This window comes from Manduca sexta, chromosome 19, assembly GCF_014839805.1.
Source record: "Manduca sexta isolate Smith_Timp_Sample1 chromosome 19, JHU_Msex_v1.0, whole genome shotgun sequence".
Classification (NCBI taxonomy): domain Eukaryota; kingdom Metazoa; phylum Arthropoda; class Insecta; order Lepidoptera; family Sphingidae; genus Manduca; species Manduca sexta.
This window is the reverse complement of record NC_051133.1, coordinates 598,700-618,245: the sequence shown is the minus strand read 5'-3', so window position 1 is coordinate 618,245 and position 19,546 is coordinate 598,700. Positions and strand designations below refer to the sequence as shown.

General features: G+C 34.9%; 3 protein-coding genes and 8 non-coding genes across 11 annotated transcripts; 9 read left to right on the top strand and 2 right to left on the bottom strand.

Moving 5' to 3' along the window:
* Positions 1-919: 919 nt before the first annotated feature.
* Positions 920-1,038, top strand: LOC119189864. The gene has a single exon (XR_005112642.1). It is a non-coding gene; the product is annotated as a 5S ribosomal RNA (ribosomal RNA).
* Positions 1,039-1,114: 76 nt separating this feature from the next.
* Positions 1,115-1,233, top strand: LOC119189862. Its single transcript, XR_005112640.1, has one exon. It is a non-coding gene; the product is annotated as a 5S ribosomal RNA (ribosomal RNA).
* A 76-nt stretch (positions 1,234-1,309) lies between these two features.
* Positions 1,310-1,428, top strand: LOC119189863. The gene has a single exon (XR_005112641.1). It is a non-coding gene; the product is annotated as a 5S ribosomal RNA (ribosomal RNA).
* A 76-nt stretch (positions 1,429-1,504) lies between these two features.
* LOC119189861 lies at positions 1,505-1,623 on the top strand. The gene has a single exon (XR_005112639.1). It is a non-coding gene; the product is annotated as a 5S ribosomal RNA (ribosomal RNA).
* Positions 1,624-1,699: 76 nt separating this feature from the next.
* Positions 1,700-1,818, top strand: LOC119189866. The gene has a single exon (XR_005112644.1). It is a non-coding gene; the product is annotated as a 5S ribosomal RNA (ribosomal RNA).
* A 75-nt stretch (positions 1,819-1,893) lies between these two features.
* On the top strand, positions 1,894-2,011 carry LOC119189865. Its single transcript, XR_005112643.1, has one exon. It is a non-coding gene; the product is annotated as a 5S ribosomal RNA (ribosomal RNA).
* Positions 2,012-2,087: 76 nt separating this feature from the next.
* On the top strand, positions 2,088-2,206 carry LOC115441545. The gene has a single exon (XR_003938478.2). It is a non-coding gene; the product is annotated as a 5S ribosomal RNA (ribosomal RNA).
* A 76-nt stretch (positions 2,207-2,282) lies between these two features.
* Positions 2,283-2,401, top strand: LOC115441552. Its single transcript, XR_003938480.2, has one exon. It is a non-coding gene; the product is annotated as a 5S ribosomal RNA (ribosomal RNA).
* A 600-nt stretch (positions 2,402-3,001) lies between these two features.
* LOC115441203 lies at positions 3,002-8,262 on the bottom strand. Its single transcript, XM_030165886.2, has 2 exons — positions 8,049-8,262; positions 3,002-4,083 (listed from the first exon to the last, which is right to left on the bottom strand). The coding sequence occupies exons 1-2, from the start codon at positions 8,116-8,118 to the stop codon at positions 3,440-3,442; spliced, it is 714 nt and encodes a 237-aa protein (XP_030021746.1). The 5' UTR covers positions 8,119-8,262; the 3' UTR covers positions 3,002-3,439.
* Positions 8,263-10,465: 2,203 nt separating this feature from the next.
* On the bottom strand, positions 10,466-13,000 carry LOC115441218. The gene is made up of 3 exons (XM_030165910.2): positions 12,765-13,000; positions 12,073-12,123; positions 10,466-11,818 (listed from the first exon to the last, which is right to left on the bottom strand). Exons 1-3 carry the CDS (start codon positions 12,792-12,794, stop codon positions 11,216-11,218), a joined length of 684 nt encoding a protein of 227 aa, XP_030021770.1. The 5' UTR covers positions 12,795-13,000; the 3' UTR covers positions 10,466-11,215.
* Positions 13,001-13,190: 190 nt separating this feature from the next.
* LOC115441231 (superoxide dismutase [Cu-Zn]) lies at positions 13,191-19,404 on the top strand. The gene is made up of 4 exons (XM_030165940.2): positions 13,191-13,425; positions 14,624-14,674; positions 17,928-18,098; positions 18,924-19,404. The coding sequence occupies exons 1-4, from the start codon at positions 13,360-13,362 to the stop codon at positions 19,098-19,100; spliced, it is 465 nt and encodes a 154-aa protein (XP_030021800.1). The 5' UTR covers positions 13,191-13,359; the 3' UTR covers positions 19,101-19,404.
* Positions 19,405-19,546: the final 142 nt, after the last annotated feature.

The following is a 19,546-nucleotide window of genomic DNA, read 5'->3' as shown; positions in this document are numbered from 1 at the left end:
AAGAATAATCCCGTCATACATCATTGTTGCATAACTTTAACCGTTTACGCAGCGCACGCAACGGAAGCTCTCAAAACTAATAAATTGTCCCCGTATTTGCAACATGTTTCATTACTGCTCCGCTCCTATTGGTCATAGCGTGATGATATACAGCCTATAGCACCCCACAAATAAAGGGCTATCCAACACAACGAATTTTTCAGTTCAAACTGGTAGTTCCTGAGATTAGCCATTACTGCTCCGCTCCTATTGGTCATAGCGAGATGATATATAACTTAGAGCACTCCACGAACAAAGGGCTATCCAACGCAAAAGAATTTTTCAGTTTGGACCGGTAGTTCCTGAGATTAGCCATTACTGCTCCGCTCCTATTGCGTATAGCGTGATGATATATAGCCTATAGCAATCCACGAATAAAGGGCTATTCAACGCAAAAGATTTTTTCAGTTTGGACTGGTAGTTCCAGAGATTAGCCATTACTGCTCCGCTCCTATTGGGTATAGCGTGATGATATATAGCCTATAGCAATCCACGAATAAAGGGCTATCCAACGCAAAAGAATTTTTCAGTTTTGACCGGTAGTTCCTGTGATTAGCCATTACTGCTCCGCTCCTATTGGGTATAGCGTGATGATATATAGCCTATAGCACTCCATGAACAAAGGGCTATCCAACGCAAAAATAATTTTTCAGTTTGGACTGGTAGTTCCTGAGATTAGCGCGTTCAAACAAACAAACAAACAAACAAACAAACAAACAAACAAACAAACAAACTCTTCAGCTTTATATAATAGTATAGATATAGATTACATATCACATAATATATAATTAAACTGAGAATAAAATATTGCGTTATATCTAGACCCGTACTCCTTCCGCGGAGAATTATTATTTAGAACGGTCGGTAGAGCAAGGCATTCGCCAACGTCCATACCACGTTGAATACACCGGTTCTCGTCCGATCACCGAAGTCAAGCAACGTCGGGCGCGGTCAGTACTTGGATGGGTGACCGCCTGGGAACACCGCGTGATGTTGGCTTTTTGATATTTTTACCTTTGCCTTGTTTTATGACGTAATATTATACATAGAGATCGGTTGGTAGAGCAAGGCATTCGCCAACGTCCATACCACGTTGAAAACACCGGTTCTCGTCCGATCACCGAAGTCAAGCAACGTCGGGCGCGGTCAGTACTTGGATGGGTGACCGCCTGGGAACACCGCGTGATGTTGGCTTTTTGATATTTTTACCTTTGCCTTGTTTTATGACGTAATATTATACATAGAGATCGGTTGGTAGAGCAAGGCATTCGCCAACGTCCATACCACGTTGAATACACCGGTTCTCGTCCGATCACCGAAGTCAAGCAACGTCGGGCGCGGTCAGTACTTGGATGGGTGACCGCCTGGGAACACCGCGTGATGTTGGCTGTTTGATATTTTTACCTTTGCCTCACGTTACGACGTAAAATTATACGTACAGATCGGTTGGTAGAGCAAGGCATTCGCCAACGTCCATACCACGTTGAAAACACCGGTTCTCGTCCGATCACCGAAGTCAAGCAACGTCGGGCGCGGTCAGTACTTGGATGGGTGACCGCCTGGGAACACCGCGTGATGTTGGCTTTTTGATATTTTTACCTTTGCCTCACGTTACGACGTAAAATTATACGTACAGATCGGTTGGTAGAGCAAGGCATTCGCCAACGTCCATACCACGTTGAAAACACCGGTTCTCGTCCGATCACCGAAGTCAAGCAACGTCGGGCGCGGTCAGTACTTGGATGGGTGACCGCCTGGGAACACCGCGTGATGTTGGCTTTTGATATTTTTACCTTTGCCTTGTTTTATGACGTAATATTATACATAGAGATCGGTTGGTAGAGCAAGGCATTCGCCAACGTCCATACCACGTTGAAAACACCGGTTCTCGTCCGATCACCGAAGTCAAGCAACGTCGGGCGCGGTCAGTACTTGGATGGGTGCCGCCTGGGAACACCGCGTGATGTTGGCTCTTTGATATTTTTACCTTTGCCTTGTTTTATGACGTAATATTATACATAGAGATCGGTTGGTAGAGCAAGGCATTCGCCAACGTCCATACCACGTTGAAAACACCGGTTCTCGTCCGATCACCGAAGTCAAGCAACGTCGGGCGCGGTCAGTACTTGGATGGGTGACCGCCTGGGAACACCGCGTGATGTTGGCTTTTTGATATTTTTACCTTTGCCTTGTTTTATGACGTAATATTATACATAGAGATCGGTTGGTAGAACAAGGCATTCGCCAACGTCCATACCACGTTGAAAACACCGGTTCTCGTCCGATCACCGAAGTCAAGCAACGTCGGGCGCGGTCAGTACTTGGATGGGTGACCGCCTGGGAACACCGCGTGATGTTGGCTTTTTGATATTTTTGCCTTTGATTATAATCTTAGGACATTCCTTTATTACCCTACAGCATCTTTTTTATCTTTATTTAAGGGGTTTGGTCGTTATTTCACGACTTTGCCGCTCCGTACGTTTGCTTTTACCCGTGCCTTATCACTTTTAATGATATCAAAATATTTTTTATTGAAGCCATAGCCCCATCCGATACAGGAACTGACAAAAAACTATTTATAAAGCTAAACTCTCTTTATACAGAGCAATGATTACAATAGTCATGCGCAGTTGTAATCGTTTTTTTAATTTCTGTCAAAACTCGCGGGCGAGAATTAACTTGACGTTATGCTCTTAAGACGAGTAAGTTTTATAAAGCAATAATTGCGTACGCTTATTGCTAGTAATAACTGACCCGTCTAAATGACGCTTTAGCAACAAATTATACACTAGATCTAGTCCACCAGACTATATAAAAAAACTGAGTGATTTGCGTGCGTATTATTAATTTTAACGTCCAAAATAACTTATTGGGAATAAAACATAATAGTCTTTAAATTATTGTATGTTATTTATTTTAAAAACAATTGTCCGTGTACGTATAATTAAAGTAAAACAAAATGTATGCTTATTATAAGTATAATTTATTCACAATAAATTAAAATTACTCAGCGGCGTATGTTACCTCTGCAATACTTACTTATCAAAAGTTATAAAAAAAATAACTAAACGTAAATCAAACAGGTACTTATTCATTATACATTGTAAGTGCTTAGTTTTTTTAAAGCAAAGATGGACATGACTGCCATACATTCAATGGTCAATAATAAATAATCGTTCTTACAATTGAAATAAATAGTCGACTAATTATCATAAACAAAAAATCTTACGTATAGCGACAAAGGAAATACCCTTCCTACTGACGTAGTATTTTAAAACTCAATTATTCTGTAATACATATTCTTAATTTTCTTATTTAATTTCATTCAGGAGTATTATTAGCAATGAGAAGATTCGCATTGAAAATTGTACAGAAATCAAAAAGGTTAAAATAACAATGTTTATCCATAAGTCCTATGTTTTATTCTTCGCACATACGGTCGCGTCACACGTACATTATTCCTCTTCCTGCATCTTCCAGACACGCATAGTTTGCTACTGTAAGCTACATTTCGGTATCTTGAGGGTTTCTTCTTTTTATCCCTTCCGTATGTCAAGTATTTCACATCATTTCCTTTCTTCCCTTTTTTTGTTTCATGCGCATCTAAAATGTCTTGAATGCTTTTATAACCTTCCGTATCTTCAGGGTCTCCAAGGTTAGTAAAAGGTTTAAAACCACCGTACGTCGGCTGGTTAGATTTCTTTTCTTTATCAAAATCTTCTAAGTGTTTCAAATAATTGTATGTTTCCGGGTCATTCTCCTGACTTATCGGCTTAAAGTCATTGTAGCTAATAAAGTTGTATGACGATGCAGGTTTCTTTTTCGTTTTACTTTTACTTGAGTAGTCGTGGTGGATGCTTTCGAGTGTGTACAAGTCTTTGTCGTAGTCGAGGTTGTATGTTTCTTTTTTGTCTGTCACCTGTTCCTGCAGGCCAGGGAACGTGATGCTCGGCGGCAGGGAGTCTCCATAGATGTCTTTGTCTGACGTCTTCCCGTAGATTTGGTCGAACACCTTGTAGTCATCGGTCCAAAATTGATCGATTCCTGGAATAATAAAAATTTTATAGGTACAACCGTACATTGAGCATTATAATATACTAGTTATTAAGACATTCTATTTATTTATTTATTATCTAAAATGCTGAAGCCTAATTAGACGGATCAACTATTACTAACAATAATCGTATAAAAGTATTGTTTAAAAAGTTCCTCGGGTGGTTTTTGTATGACAATCGCACACGAGTTTTTTTAGTTCTCGCATGTGTCTGTGCAGTATGATGCAATATTCTCCGGGTGATTATTGATAGCAATAATTGCTCCGTCTAAATTAGATTTAAGACAACACCAGCTTAGTGGACGCTAGCAAACTCTATGGGGGAAATACTTATTTATTTATTTTTAAACCTAATAATATTATAAATGTAGAAGATGGTGATGCAGTTTACTAGTTCGTTACACATAGAGCGCTCTAGGGAGGCACACGAAGATAAAAATCTGTATTTGATAATATAATTATACTACTTTCTACGCCGCAAAATTGTAGTGCAAGTTAGCTGGTTCACAATAAAAGCCAGATGGCTTTTATTGTGAACCAGCTAACTTAGCTTACTTATTTTTTATTATTTTGAACATCTGTTCAAAATAATAAAAAATAAGTTTAATTTTTCTTCGAATCCTTGATTATATATTGTATTAAGAACGTCCTCTTTAACGAGAGTATATAGGTAACTATTAAGTAACAATATGTTTGTATTAAAAGACTTGTGCTGTTTGTAACTGAATAAGAATAAATAAAATTATTGTTATTAAATTTTGTGTTGTGCCAAATGAAATACTTATTATTATTTTACCTACATTAATATATACACAAAATATTTTTTTTTATTTGGGAATAAAACGCGTGAATGTTTCTCTGAGAGTGCATTTTTTTTTTAAATTCTAACTCAATCAAGTTTAGTGACATAACAGATAAGTAATTTGTCTCGCTGCGGTAAACAAAACCGCAGTCATTATCTTTAGCGACTGGTAGCACGATATTTTCTTATTTATACACGTAATAATGTAACATATTTCTTTTATAATATTTATTCGCGTTATCGCAAGTAAACTTCAGAAAATAAATCGATAGTGTCTATCATCCGTGGCGCAGTGGCCGTTTAGTCGATTGGTAAAACGCGCAGGTTCGATTCTGTCGGTGTCGGCAAATTATACGAATCGCAAAATTCTATTACTATAGTTTACACTACTTTTATAACGAAAAATACGCGAACATATCTCTGAACGCAAGCTAGTATAAAAAACAAAACTTACGCAATAGTTTCAATTGCAAAATCCTATTAAATAAGAATGACGAGCAAAATTCAGACACGTTGACGTGAAAGTGTTATTAAAATCGCTTTCCACGCGGATGAGACTCAATACTCCACAGCGTAATAAAAGAATTTACGATGACTCGATACTCCGCAAGAAAGTGCACAAACAAGTATCGGTTACGTTATACGCATGTATGCTTTGTATCATAAAGACGATCATGTGTCGTAAAATGACAATTTAGAGTTACGTTGCTAGGTCTCTCTCCTGTCATATTACACACACATACACACTCACCCCTCTTAGCAAGAGTAGGCTAAGACGGACCTGGTGCATCCAACTTTCGCCGCGCGTATTTTATCCCATGTTTTGAAGACGAGTCTATCGCCATTTCTGACATAAATTCCAAAGCCTGGGCTGACACTGAGTAGAAGAACCCAATATCACTTTGCCCGACCCGGGGATCGAACCCGAGAACTCGAACTACAGTTGTACCGTAATACAACTACGCCACTGAGGCAGTCGTATTGTTGTAGGGGAATATGCTTGATGATCTGTAGAGACGATTTTACCTTGTATTATTCCACAAGCTTCGGTAGAGTTACGGCGTAGATACATTTTTGTAATGAAATATACGTAACCATGTTTATACGCTTACCCCCTTATTCATAAACGTTTTTTATCTAAGGACGGAGTAAAGCTGTGATAACAAGCCTGTTTCTCAGTGCCCAACGGCACTGAGAAATAGACATAGGGCCGTTGAGACTGGTTATTATTGTTGTATTTCAATATTAGCCAATCAAAACGGCCCTACGTCTACGCACTGCGAAGACTGCCATGCCGTCAGCACTGAGAAACAGACTTGTTATCACAGCCTTACTCGGTCGTTAGATAAAAAACGTCTATGAATAAGGGGGTTAATGTTTATAATTTTACTAGCTTTTGCTCGCGGCTTCGCCTTCGTGAAAAAGTTTTCCTGGTGAAACTCCCTCTATATATTTTTCACGGATAAAGAAGAGCCTATGTTGTTCCCAGAGACTTGAACCATCCCCATACCATATTTCATTGATATCTGTTGTTTTTGAGTTTATCGCGTTTAGAGAAACAGACGTAATAGGTGACTTTGTTTTATACTACGTTAGAATTTGAACAGTATAGCAGAAGCGGAATTTGTTGGTTTCAAATCACGGAAAATTCCAACAGTTTGCCATAAATAATGTCCTCTCAGTCTGTAGTTAGAAATCGTCGGCTACCTGATGCTAGTTTAAGATTTCAGGAATTTTCAACATATTGATAATTTTAATATGCTATCAAACAATTATGATATACAATTATAGTTGAGTATTTTAAATAAGATATTACCTAATTTGATTCACAGCTTCGTTGACGTAGCGCTTGATGAACCACTTGGGAAGTAACAACGAGACGCTTTGGTTCCTACCTCTACATAGACACAAATCATAGGATGATTTCTAAATCATAATTTCAATACATATTTCGAGACCTTTGATAGTGTTTATAGTTCTCGACTCCCACAAAACCGTCTCTAGAAACTGCCATTAACGTCTTCACTATAGGAACCTAATGCTTAGTTCAACCAAAAGCTTGAAAGGCATGATAAAATCAGTTCCACTCGAAAGGTTAACAAGATCATTTATCCATCGTAATTTAAAACTAAAGGCAATGGAACTTAATAATCCTTTTTTATACTTGCATGGAAATATGACCCCACTGCATCTGATAGTAAGTGGGTAGGATCCAATAGAACATCGACTGACGAGAGATAACTATCCCTCGGCAGTCTATACAATTATGGCGACCTATTGGAACCAGATATACACAGGCTTATCCCGTAACGCGACACACTTACGTGGGCCACTATGGCGGGTTTTAACACCTTGTATATGGTGGTCGCTCTCCGGGCGGATATAAAATATATCCTACCACTAGCATGTTCTAAAGATTTCAAAGGAAATTTCACTAACTACATCAGCTTTAACTAAAACTCCTACTATATTTTTATAGACCTGGTTAGTTGAGTAGCAAAAACTCAGGACTTTCTCTCACTAGAAGGCGTGAGTTTAGATCTTGTTATGTCAATGAGACTAAAAAGTATTCCGCACTTGACTGTGAGAGAAAATACAAGGAAACTAGTTAAACATTGTTTATACGTTGCTATTTAAGTTTGCAGAGCATAAAAAATATATAATTAGTTATTGTGTCTAGTATCTACAAGTTATGAACAAGTGATAGGCAATTTTTTAACAACATCGAATGTTTCTTTCCTCCCTTTTTCTGTAAATTATTTATAACTATTTACAGATATTTTTATTATAACTTTTGAATTTGAATGTTACTTATTACACCTACTACTTATTACAGAGCAGATTACAATTTTCTCGTAAGTGCATAGACAGTAATTATAGTAAACTCTAAGGATAGAGATTAGAGGTATAGTAACTACGGACTTATAAGAAAAGACTTTAAAGTCAACCTGGTTGGCATCGCATTATATATTGACTAAGCTGTGAAAACTCGTCGGGATATCTTAACATTCTTACTGACTGCCTACACTGGCTGATCCCGAAGTGTGACTGTTGGAACTGCAGCGACATTTTCACCAAGTGTACGTTGTCTAGGTGCTAAATACATCGGGGAAATTTCGGTGCACTAATATAGATATTAAAAAATAAACAAACCTGATGCTTTAGTAACTCCACCGCCGCCGGAAATGTACGTCACGAGTATGCAAATTATTAACCAGTGCATCTGAAAGTCACAAACACTAAACTAAAAACGTCTTTTGGCTAATAGTATGAAAATTGTTGGATTCTAAAATATAATCATTGGTATCAAGCCTTACAATTAAGTCCGCACTTCATGATTCCTCGGGTAATAGGCTGTTATTTTTTTTTTATATATTTTTCATTTATTTTATTTTCAATATAAATTGTCTTTGTTTATATAAGCTAATCTAATTAAGTAATAATTAAATATTCTCATGTACCTTGACTTATCATAAGTGCAACTATGTTCGCCTACGTGATGAATAAAGAATTTTTATTTTATTTTTTATTTTTTATTACTTTTTCATGAGCACGGATGATGACTTACTATCAGGCGTTTTATTGGCTTGATTATCTAATTTATCGTTAAATAAAAATAAATTATTTTTTCATATCTTGCACTCCTTCGACTTAGCCTAATATAAAAAACTCCACAATAAATTAAATCTTCTGTTAAAGCAATAATTTTTTTTTAATTTTCTGACGATCGAACTTGTTTAGATATGCCGGGAATTTACATAAAAAGTAGGTACCTTGAAATCAAAGACAAACACACATCACAGAACACTAAAAACCCATCTGCGGGCAAACCAAAACGAAAGTAAGATGAGAGCGAGCCGCGGCATCATATATAAGCTTTGCTTACGACGGGGACTTGGGCCTGACTCGATTGCAAACTCTGGCCGTATGCGACGAATTGTCAAGACATCGTAGAGCCGGGATGTATGCGTATTTGTGGTCAACCGAGGTAGTGCCACTGTCTTTTGGGCTTTTTATAATGAGTAAGTTATACAGAAATCTTATAGGGTTTTTTTAAACCTGGTACACCTGATTTCCTTGATTTCTAGTTTAGTTACTCGTTTGCTAGCCAATACTATAGATGAAATCATATCTGTGTGGCAAATGTATACCAAATTTGGATTAAATTTGCCACACATATGAAACATTACCTGAATTAACACAACGGGAACTTTATTCGAAAAAAGTATATTAAGCAAGCAGAGCCGCGAGCAAAACAAATAAGTGATAAAGCAATAAATTCGACGCATACAGCCGGTGCGGCATCAGGTATCGCAGGGAAAGTCAAGTTCAAGTGACTGCAATACATCCTGGCGCACCCCCTTCCTGCAACACATAGTCATGCTTAGATCTAGACCAGAATAGGTACTTAGTTATGATCAATGAAACTGCTCGGTAAACATACTCTAAATTTACTTGGCAATATTTTGCAATAAATATGAAAATAAAAATAATATAGTGAACCTATAAAATGATTAATGATATCTCATCGTGATTTCTTATGTTTACGAACGTTGAAATAAAACTATTCATGGTCACGAGGGGGACTTATTTAGGCTGCAGTCTTTGGCGGGAAAAAATTATAATATAAACACCGCCATAAAATTCGTAAAAGACTTTTATGTTTATAAAACGATTAGGTATTTAGATTTATAAATGTTTACTCTACCGCTAAGATACAAAAAGCAAGGTTCCACCAAAAAACGGATAAGAAACTCTTTTAAAAACAGTAATAGGTACTCACACTAGGTACAGCGAAAAAACATAATTTTACAACGAAATAAACTCAAAATATGAATACAAACTATTTTGTGTTTTGAAAAGCTATTAAGTTCTTGGCCAACCGATAAAATTTTAGCGCCCAGGGAGAAACTGCCGTGGAAACATTTTTTTCCCCGCCATACACTTTCCTCTAAATCTAGCGCAGTGAATTTCTATCCTAGGCAATATAATAAAGGTAAATTACTTAAAAAAAGTTTTCGACTTTTATACAATTAAATGACAAGCTGAGCCGCTTATCTGATTGTACCTAAGCTCTGCGCCTGCACAAAACAATAGCAACACCACCATCAAGAACTCTGCAATATAAAGTACATAGATACTACAGGGCTTTGCGCAACCTCTGACGTCTTTAGACAATACTTGCTTTTGCAATATAGTGCAATAACTCAAAGAACAGACGACTTTCAGTCCTATTTCCTGGATCTATAAAGCCCCCAAAATCATATTCTCTAGATGAGCAGCACTTTAGGCAGTAAATTCGTTATTGTGTACAGTAGTTAGGATATATATTTTTGCTAAGTTTAGGCCACTCAGTTTGTGCCGCCCCGCATTTTGTTAACAATTATGTAAATCATAGTATTTATGTCCTCTGAGATCAACTGCACGCAATGAACCCTAATTGAGAGCGGAGAAATCTGGTAATATCACTGCATTGCCGGATGCAAGTGTGTAAACAGTTTCATTTCACTTTCAATTAACGCAGTCACCTTCCGCGCCCGCCATTTTTAATTCGTAACAAAAACCATAAATAAAAATGGCGGGAATCTTTTTATTTCTTATGAATACTCACACATTTATGTCGTATTACACTTATAGTCGTTGTTGCGCAGTACATCAATCTAAATGCATAATCAGAAAAGAATATTTAAAAAAATGGCAAAGAAGTAATACTTAGTTAAAATATTTAGGATATTACTTAGGTCAATGCACATAAGTATTTTTTTAATTTATTTTATTTATCAGGTACTTACAAAAAATATCTAATTATTATTAAGTAACTTATAAAAACATTTCCAAAATTTTATTCAGTAGACCTTACATAGCTAGCAATTATAGATTGTCTATGACTTGGAAAGTGGGTATATAGAACATACCAATGTTGAACACCATATGAGTATTGAGAATTATAAGTTTGTTTACACAGACTTTATTGATACTCAAAATTGAATTTTGAATTTTAGCACCACTTGTATTTAACAAAAACCCACTAATACCATAGACAATGATTTATTCATATCATTGATTATAGATAAAAAAATATATTAGTGATAAAATATTACATAATCACCCTAGGAAAAAGTAATAGACATAGCATTTTGTGCTTTGTACTTAATAAAATGTTTTTCTTTTCTTATCAATAAAATACAAAAAATCATGCCAGTAGAGCATGAAAAAAATACTTTAATACAAAACAATATAACTTAACAATATCATATTCGTAAAAAATATATTAGAACTAGTATCACAAATTTAAAACATAAAAGTATATTTAAGGTGATCTATTGGTTAGTCAGATTGATTGTAATTGATGAAACATTATTTTTAGATGGATCAATATCAATTTTCAATTCAGTTGCACCAAGAGCCAATTCTGTTTTCTTGAGCTTTGTTATTTCCCCTTGCCTTAACAGTTTCATTCCCGATGTCTGTTTATTCATCAGGTTTTTAAGCCATTTTTCATTCTTAATACAATGGCCTTTCTCCGCTGCTGTTTCAGACAGTTCCTTTGTAAGTTCTTTTATATTTGCAACATTTTTGCTCAACTGTGCTTCGATTTCTTTTTCCAATTTTGTTTTAATGTTCTTTTCTTTTGATTCAGTTGCCTTTGTATCAAACTGACATTCCTCAGATTCATATATCTTATTCATTTGCTCAATGTCTGCCCATGCTGATGATGATATTGTAGATGCCGCAACTGATGCTGTGTTCCTACTCTTATTGCTAGATACATCGTCAGCTATCTGGAGATCTTGGCCATACTTGTAAAACTTGATGTCTTCATGACCAAAGGGATACTCACAGTCTGTGTTTTCACACATAAATATCTTCTCAGTAAAATTTATGTAGAACAGCTTCACTGTTGAATTACAGAGTGGACATGTCTGAAAATATAATTATAATAAAAAAATATATAAATTTAGTAGAATTTTGTTGTATCCAAAGTTAGTAATAATTATAATATTAACACATAAATAAAACTTATAGTGATTAATTTAACATCACAGCAGCCATCCCAAAACTTTATAAAAATACTCATTATAATGTGTTGAAATATAGACATTGAAATTCAAAAGTCACATTTTCAGTTGCAATTTTTAAAATAATATTTATATATGAAATTACTTTATAAACTCACATTTGGTCTTTCTGTGAAGCTAGCTGCTGATTCAGGGATATCAGGATTTTCCTGTAAATAAATTATAATTTTAATAAAATGAAACAATAAAATTTATTTCTATGAATATCATAGTGACTAAGGGTCCATATACCTTTTGGCTCGCTTTCATATAAAATTTATATAGAATTTAATTATCACCAGATCCTTTTGCAAACATATCCATGCATATTAGTAACTATATTTTGTGTCCGACTCCTTTTTAGAAAATTTCACACCACTGATGAATATAAAAACTACACTAATCAAGAATAGTTAAACAGCACTTACATTCATTTAATTACACTAGCATTATATTATAATATCCCAGTGTGGGAACAGGCCTCCTATACTACTATAAGGGTTTAGGGCTCAGATCATTCCTGCGGCCTAACATACACATACACTATGTTAGTGGCGACATACTACATCCTCATTAGTACATGTAATTTTTTTTTAGCAAATCATTTTTGTTGTAAGTTGGTTTTCTCTGTTTCAAACTCGTTTTATTGAAACTAGGTACCTACATGCCATATGAATAAAACTTATTTACATTAAAATTACTATATTAGATACACAGTACGCAATCTGTGAATAATCTAGATTTTAAAGAATTAAAATACTATGAGTTATAGTATAAATATATCGGATACAAATAAATCTATTGGACTTACATATGGGGCTGAGAGATTAGCCTCATCCATTATTTGTGCACTGTGAAACAATCAACAATACTTTAACTTCGCACGTTTTACACTAATTGCACTGCCTTATATGATTTTTTTCACAAAAATATCAACAGACTGTTTTAATTGTATAGGTTACCCATGGGCGTTCCAATCAAAACAATAACAAAACAAAATATGACATTTAGGATACCGTAAAATGGAACACATTTATCACAGGCTTGCATAAATTATTGTTATTTACAAACTTAGTATTCTATTTATATTTTATGTTATAATTCAATCCAATTGATTTTAATTATAATACGCAAATATGTTGATAAAACAAAAAGAAAATAATATGACATTTATGGATATCTTTAGAACCTCGATCAAATTCCATTTTTTTCTACGCTATGAACTCCTAAACGTCAAATTAATTGAGTAATGACTAGTTTGACTTTGACAATTTGCACTTGTCAAACGTTCGTCGTGGAAACACTTCGTGCTGAAAGAAATATCGAGCGAAAAGAATAAAATATTATAGATTTTATTGCATAACAGCAAAAAGTGGGTTCAAAGTATCATCTAATACTAACATAGAATGCCGGCTAAAGCAGTGTGCGTTCTTCAGGGGGATGTAAGCGGAACCGTTTTCTTCGATCAAAAGGTACTTTTTTAATTACACGCTTTTTGCCCTTCATTGTACAGTACATTCGATTACACTAAATAAAAGACCAGCACACAGCGGAAATGACGAGAAAGGATAAAAAAATCTCAATTTTTGTAGGTAGTTATCAATACTTGTATAGTCTTGATACTTTGATAGACGTGCCGGGTGCGGACTGCGGATAATTCTAGAATGATAATGTAGTTAAACGTAAACATTGATTATACGTAACACAAGATGCATATTAACTAGCACCTTTGAGCACAACCAAGTAGGTTAGTATGTAGATTGTGAGGTGGGTTGTTAGAAAATATTGGAGTGCATTTATCGACCTTCACTCCTCCCTTCTTAGGGTGCGGTCAGAGATCAATCTTAAGACACAATTATAAGATTAAATCCTGAGATTAGAAAAACATGATTAAACAAATCCATTTTATACATTATTTTGTATAGATGTAATGAGTTTGTATAGCAATTTATCTTTAAGATTCTTGAAATCTTTGATAGGCAATAATGTATTTCTTTTATGGTAATGTAAACTTATGTTATAAGTAAAAGACATACAAGAGCCAGCTTTAAATACAAACAAGCCAGACTTATGGGTGAATGCTTTTGGTGCACACAACCCTAAGTGATACTGTGCCATATTCAGATAAGAAATAATAAAAAGCAAACAAATATCTGCCCATATTTCAATAAAATCTATTGTATTATGTGTAATTAACAGACCTTAGAAATAAAATTATTTAAGCAAACTAGGAGTCTAGAATCATTTTTTGTCCTTATTGAATATACTGAATTTTTTGTGTGCTGGATTTAAAAAAAACTTGTACATGCTTACGCCCCCTTATCCCTTAAGGGTAGGCAGACATTGAGCACCACATGCTACAATCTTGACACACCTCCTCCACATACATAGTTCTCATACATTTGCACCACTTAATGGTACTCCCTACCTACTCTTTTTGGTGAAGATAATTTATTTAATCTGTGTACATTTGCTAATGCACCTCCTTCCTGCTGCACCATTCAGATTAGCTCCATAAATACCATTTGTAACACATCTTTCACTCATTCTTTCCTCATGCCGGAACCATCTCAGCGTACTTCTTTCAATCTTAGTAACCACATCATCCTACAATTATCTTTTATAATTTATAAGGAAGTGTATTAAAAAATATTTCAAATCTATTTTCAGGATGACAGCTCACCTGTTGTTGTGACCGGTGAAGTCAAAGGACTGTCAAAGGTAAAATTTCCCTTTTATCATAACATATTTATCCTTAGTCATTATAAACTCCTTTCTATAGCCAATAGGAGTTTCTAAGGGTTTTTTTTTTATTAATTAATAAAATTTTCATCTTAAAAACTATATGGCCTCAATCATCGACATGTAAGGTGAATGTCAATTTGATATTAGGTATAATAAAATAAAAATGGGAAGTAGTGGCTTTTTAAAAAATATATCTACAGAATCATCAAAAAAGAAATTGCACAGAGATCTTGATCTTATCCAAACATCTTAATGACATTGTCGGAGGTTAATGCTTAACCATCAATTATAAAATATCTTATGTGGAAATAAAATGTTTATTTTCCTCCTTTGGTAACTTACTGCAAGTACATAACTTGCATAAGTTCAATTTTAAAGAGGAAGATCGAGTCTGTAAAACAACATACTTATCGGTTACTTATTCTTCAATGTCATTTTCTTCATGACTGTAGATCATGCCCTATTTGGTAAGCAAATTGGTCAGTAATCGGTTACTTACTTATAATCCTGCAAAAATACTCTTACATTTTATTTTAAGGAAACCTTATGTTAGCAAGTTATAATTATTATGTAATCTTTCATTATGGAATTACAATAATAACTATTTCCTACTAAATTACTCTACTGTTATTTATTATAGAGCCCGTCATACTTCAAATGATATTACAAAACTGCTATTGATATGATTATTGAAAGCTGATAAGTATTAGTATGTTTTCCTGTTACAAAATACTATGATGTTAAAATACTTAATTCGTACCCAGTAACACATTTGCTTGTGTTTTTATGTTAATTAACTGACTTTGTATATGTTACGTGCGTCGCGACCTTGATTCACACATAAGTAGATAATTACGTCACAATATCGGAAAAGTGCTCGGTCATTCTAGTAATATACAATTCATTGTATAGGTATATGATACAATTGGTCCCACTCAAGTAACTAATTTAAACGACTTCAAGATAGCTCCATTGTAAAGACTATGTAAACACTACCTGTAATGCAACTATGTAGTAACTGAATATAGTATAGTGACCCTTATGTCAGTAGATATAAACATTACGATAGTCTTATCGCCACTCGAGCTTCTACAAATATGGGCCCCTTGTGTGCATTATTGTGTAAATCTTAAGAGCATGTAAGAAGCAGCCATGTTAAAATTGATACTTGAATTAATAATAGAAACATTCAAATTCTACGAAATAGTGAATTAAGTAACATAAACCCAATTTTACTAAAACAAATGGTTGCACACTGTTAAAGACATCCCACACTCGGTCTGTTCGCTGAGAAATGTGTATGAAAGTAAATTGTAGCATCTGTTTTATAAAACATGCAAGTTGTCCTCACTATTTTATTGTTATTTTTTATTTAACAACTTTTTGTATGAATTGAGTGACTACCTCGGTGGCGTAGATGTATTGAGTGCACGGTCTGACTACGGGTCTAAGGTCCTGGATTCGAATTCTCGTTGGGGCAGTCATTTCAAGTTTTCTGCTCACTCTTAGACTGGGATCTGGAATTTATGCCCAATATAACAACAAGCTCGCTTCTATCCCACCATGGGATGGAATACACATGGGCAAAAGTGGGTATCCTGGTTGCACCTTTGTCTACCTTTTCGGGAATAAACGTGTAATGTATGTTTGTTTAAAAAGAATGTGTGTCAATGTAACAAATCTTTTTGCTAGGTAGACATATAACTACAACAATTAATCATATTATTGTTAAAGAATAATATAATATTACAATTTGCTGGTGTCGGCTGTGTAGAAACATCCCGACCCAAATTAGGAATGTATAATGATCTAGGAATTTAAAGTATATCTTATCGAAATATAAAATCATATATATGTGGAATAATGCTTCTCTGACATATATATAATGCCAGTCATGCTCAGTGAGTATGACTATTGCTTGATTTTATTCATCATAGTGTTACATCAGTAATAAATATTTCAATAACAAAACTTGTACTATACTTCAAATTATAGGTTAATAATATATTCTAGAGATTGATATATATGTAAGGCAGCAACATACTATTCATTTATTAAATAAATTGGTTGAATAATAAAAACAGTAACAGATCCTACATTCAACATGATTGAATGTAGGAATAGTACCATGGTACTATTCCTTTAGTCGTCATAAAAAGACCTTAGTCCTTTTGATACAAAGGCATTACATTTTTAAGAAAGTACATGATACATATTAGGCAGTTTTCACATAAGTAGATATTTCTTACAAAACATTAATCGGTTTCTAGAAATACCTACCTTTAACACTTGAGAATAAATAAGTTCACTTCCTCTATTAGGTAGTCAGCAACAAACAGTATACCTGGTATGTTTTCAATTTGATTTGAAATATATTCAGAATAAATCATGTAAATTCGAGACCTCTATAATACAGGATCGCATTATCATTCAAGTAAACACCTCAATGGCAAAGGGAAAAAATGGGCCTAAAAAACAGTTCTTGCTTCACTGCTCTTGTACACAATATACTCTTAAATCTATAACAAGGTATTTTAAGATTGGTATACAATTTTCTGTTCTAATAATATAAATAGCAACGTTAGGGGTTACTTTTGGCCTATACCTTCAATAAAATAAGCCGGGGCCCAAAAATTTTAACTGCCCTGAAGGCCCCCAAGTTTTGATATAAAGCCTTTATTTGGCAAGCTACGCTATTACTATTGAGCATCAATTAGTTCATAAATTAGTATTGCACCGAATATTTTTTTTTTATTTATTTAGTTTTTTTTTATTTATTTATTTATACATATATATTAACACCATAACAGTTAATATAATACAAAACTAGCTAAGATGTTTTCATTACATAGATACGTTGTCCGAGCTCAATACTGGCAAGACGAAAGTAAGGTAATTGCCCGACTCACCGGCCAATGAGCGTGCAGCACTTACGTTGTTACGTAACTGTCGATGTATATGTATCCTTTTCTAACGAATGTATGCTGCATTTTTTTATTCCTTCTTCGAGACAATTTGTAATTATATGTACAGGTACGTGACTATAGCAAATAGTGTGCTGTTTTTTATGTGCCATTTTGTTAGTGTATGACACGTCTATTTGTAAAACGTCATTGAAAACTAGCATATTTTTTAGAACATTAGTGTTCAAAATAATACCTACCACAATCAGTCATGTGTACCCAGTATATTTCTATTATTTCTTGAATAATTTGTTTTTTTTTTTCAGGGTAAGCACGGTTTCCACGTGCATGAGTTCGGTGACAACACAAACGGCTGCACATCGGCCGGCGCGCACTTTAACCCGCTGAAGCAGGAGCACGGTGGCCCCGACGCGTCCGTGCGTCACGTCGGTGATCTCGGCAACATTGAGGCGTCTGCTGACGGCGACGTCACCAAGGTATAACAGCAAGTTTTCACCCATTTTTATGATACATAACAAAAATGTTGACTATAAATTATTTGGTCTTATATTTTAAGCAATCCATAGAGAACAAGATTTCTAAATTTATTGCATTAGTCAACATAAATAAAATATTGGAACAAACTTGACTAGTTTTACGAGAGAAATCGCCGAGAAAAATGTGTATTGATACAGCCACTGGAGAGATTTGTGAAATGGTGTGTTGGTTTCACTGGTCTTACGGTCCAATGTCAAGGCTTGGGAGTATAGCATCATCGGAACAAACATTGAGCCGATTCCTTACCACTATATACGCACCGGCATACCGACCAAAACTCGTGCCTTTGTTTGGCATATACGAGGCAACAAGAGTCCGAGTTGCTTTGTACTACGTAAATTAATATACATACTTACGTGTCTAAACATGTAATAAAATTTAAATGTTTCATTATTATAGGATTAGCCTACACCTTAAGTGATCTAGGAAAAGCTTCTGTAGTTTAGTAAAATCTTTAAAGTTTGATAAGACACAAGAGCTCCGTGGGCTGCATGAAGTGTCTGGCCAGCTGCCAGTTCAGTATAACAGCTATAATTTATCTGAAAACTTACCATGGGATCAATAGTGAAAATAGATCAATCAGAATAAAGTTTGTTTAACTTGCTTTCAGATGAGCTATTTTGATTGTTTTTTTCTGACCATTAACCATAGGTTGGCCGTTGGGATAGTTTATTGGAAACGGCCAATAAAATGTAAATAAATGAGCCAATTACTGTTTACAAAAATTATACACTATTACAGTTTAATATTTTTTCCAATTTCAGGTATGCATCCAAGACTCACAAATCTCCCTGGTAGGAGCCAACAGCATCGTCGGTCGCACTCTGGTTGTTCACGCTGACCCTGATGACTTTGGCCTCGGAGGCCACGAGCTCAGCAAGACTACTGGAAACGCTGGCGCCCGTATTGCTTGCGGAGTCATTGGACTGGCTAAAATATAGAAGAACCCTGTATTGAACGGCTTGCACCTCACTAGCCCCAACTTTTGGCACTGCACATCTATTAGCCAATATATGTTGAAGAATTAATCCTGCTATGGGCTTGTAGATTAGGTGATTAAATATTCCTATGGTGCAACCAATTCTTGAAGCATTGGTCGTGCTTGTTACTTTATCGTAGCTAGTAAGTTTATATAAATTATTCTATCAATAGCATTCCCGGCTATATCCAGTGAACAAATTGTATCTATGGTGCAGGATGTGTATCTCATTATTGCTGTGGCTTTTTAATAAATAACTATTTAAATTGGGGGTTTTATTTCTTTCTGTAAAGTTAGAAAACCCATATATTTTGAGTTAACAATCAAATTAACACATTGTATTTTAATTGGGAAGTTAAATAGCCAGAAATTGTTACTATTGTAAAGGTTGCAATCATGAAACTGATT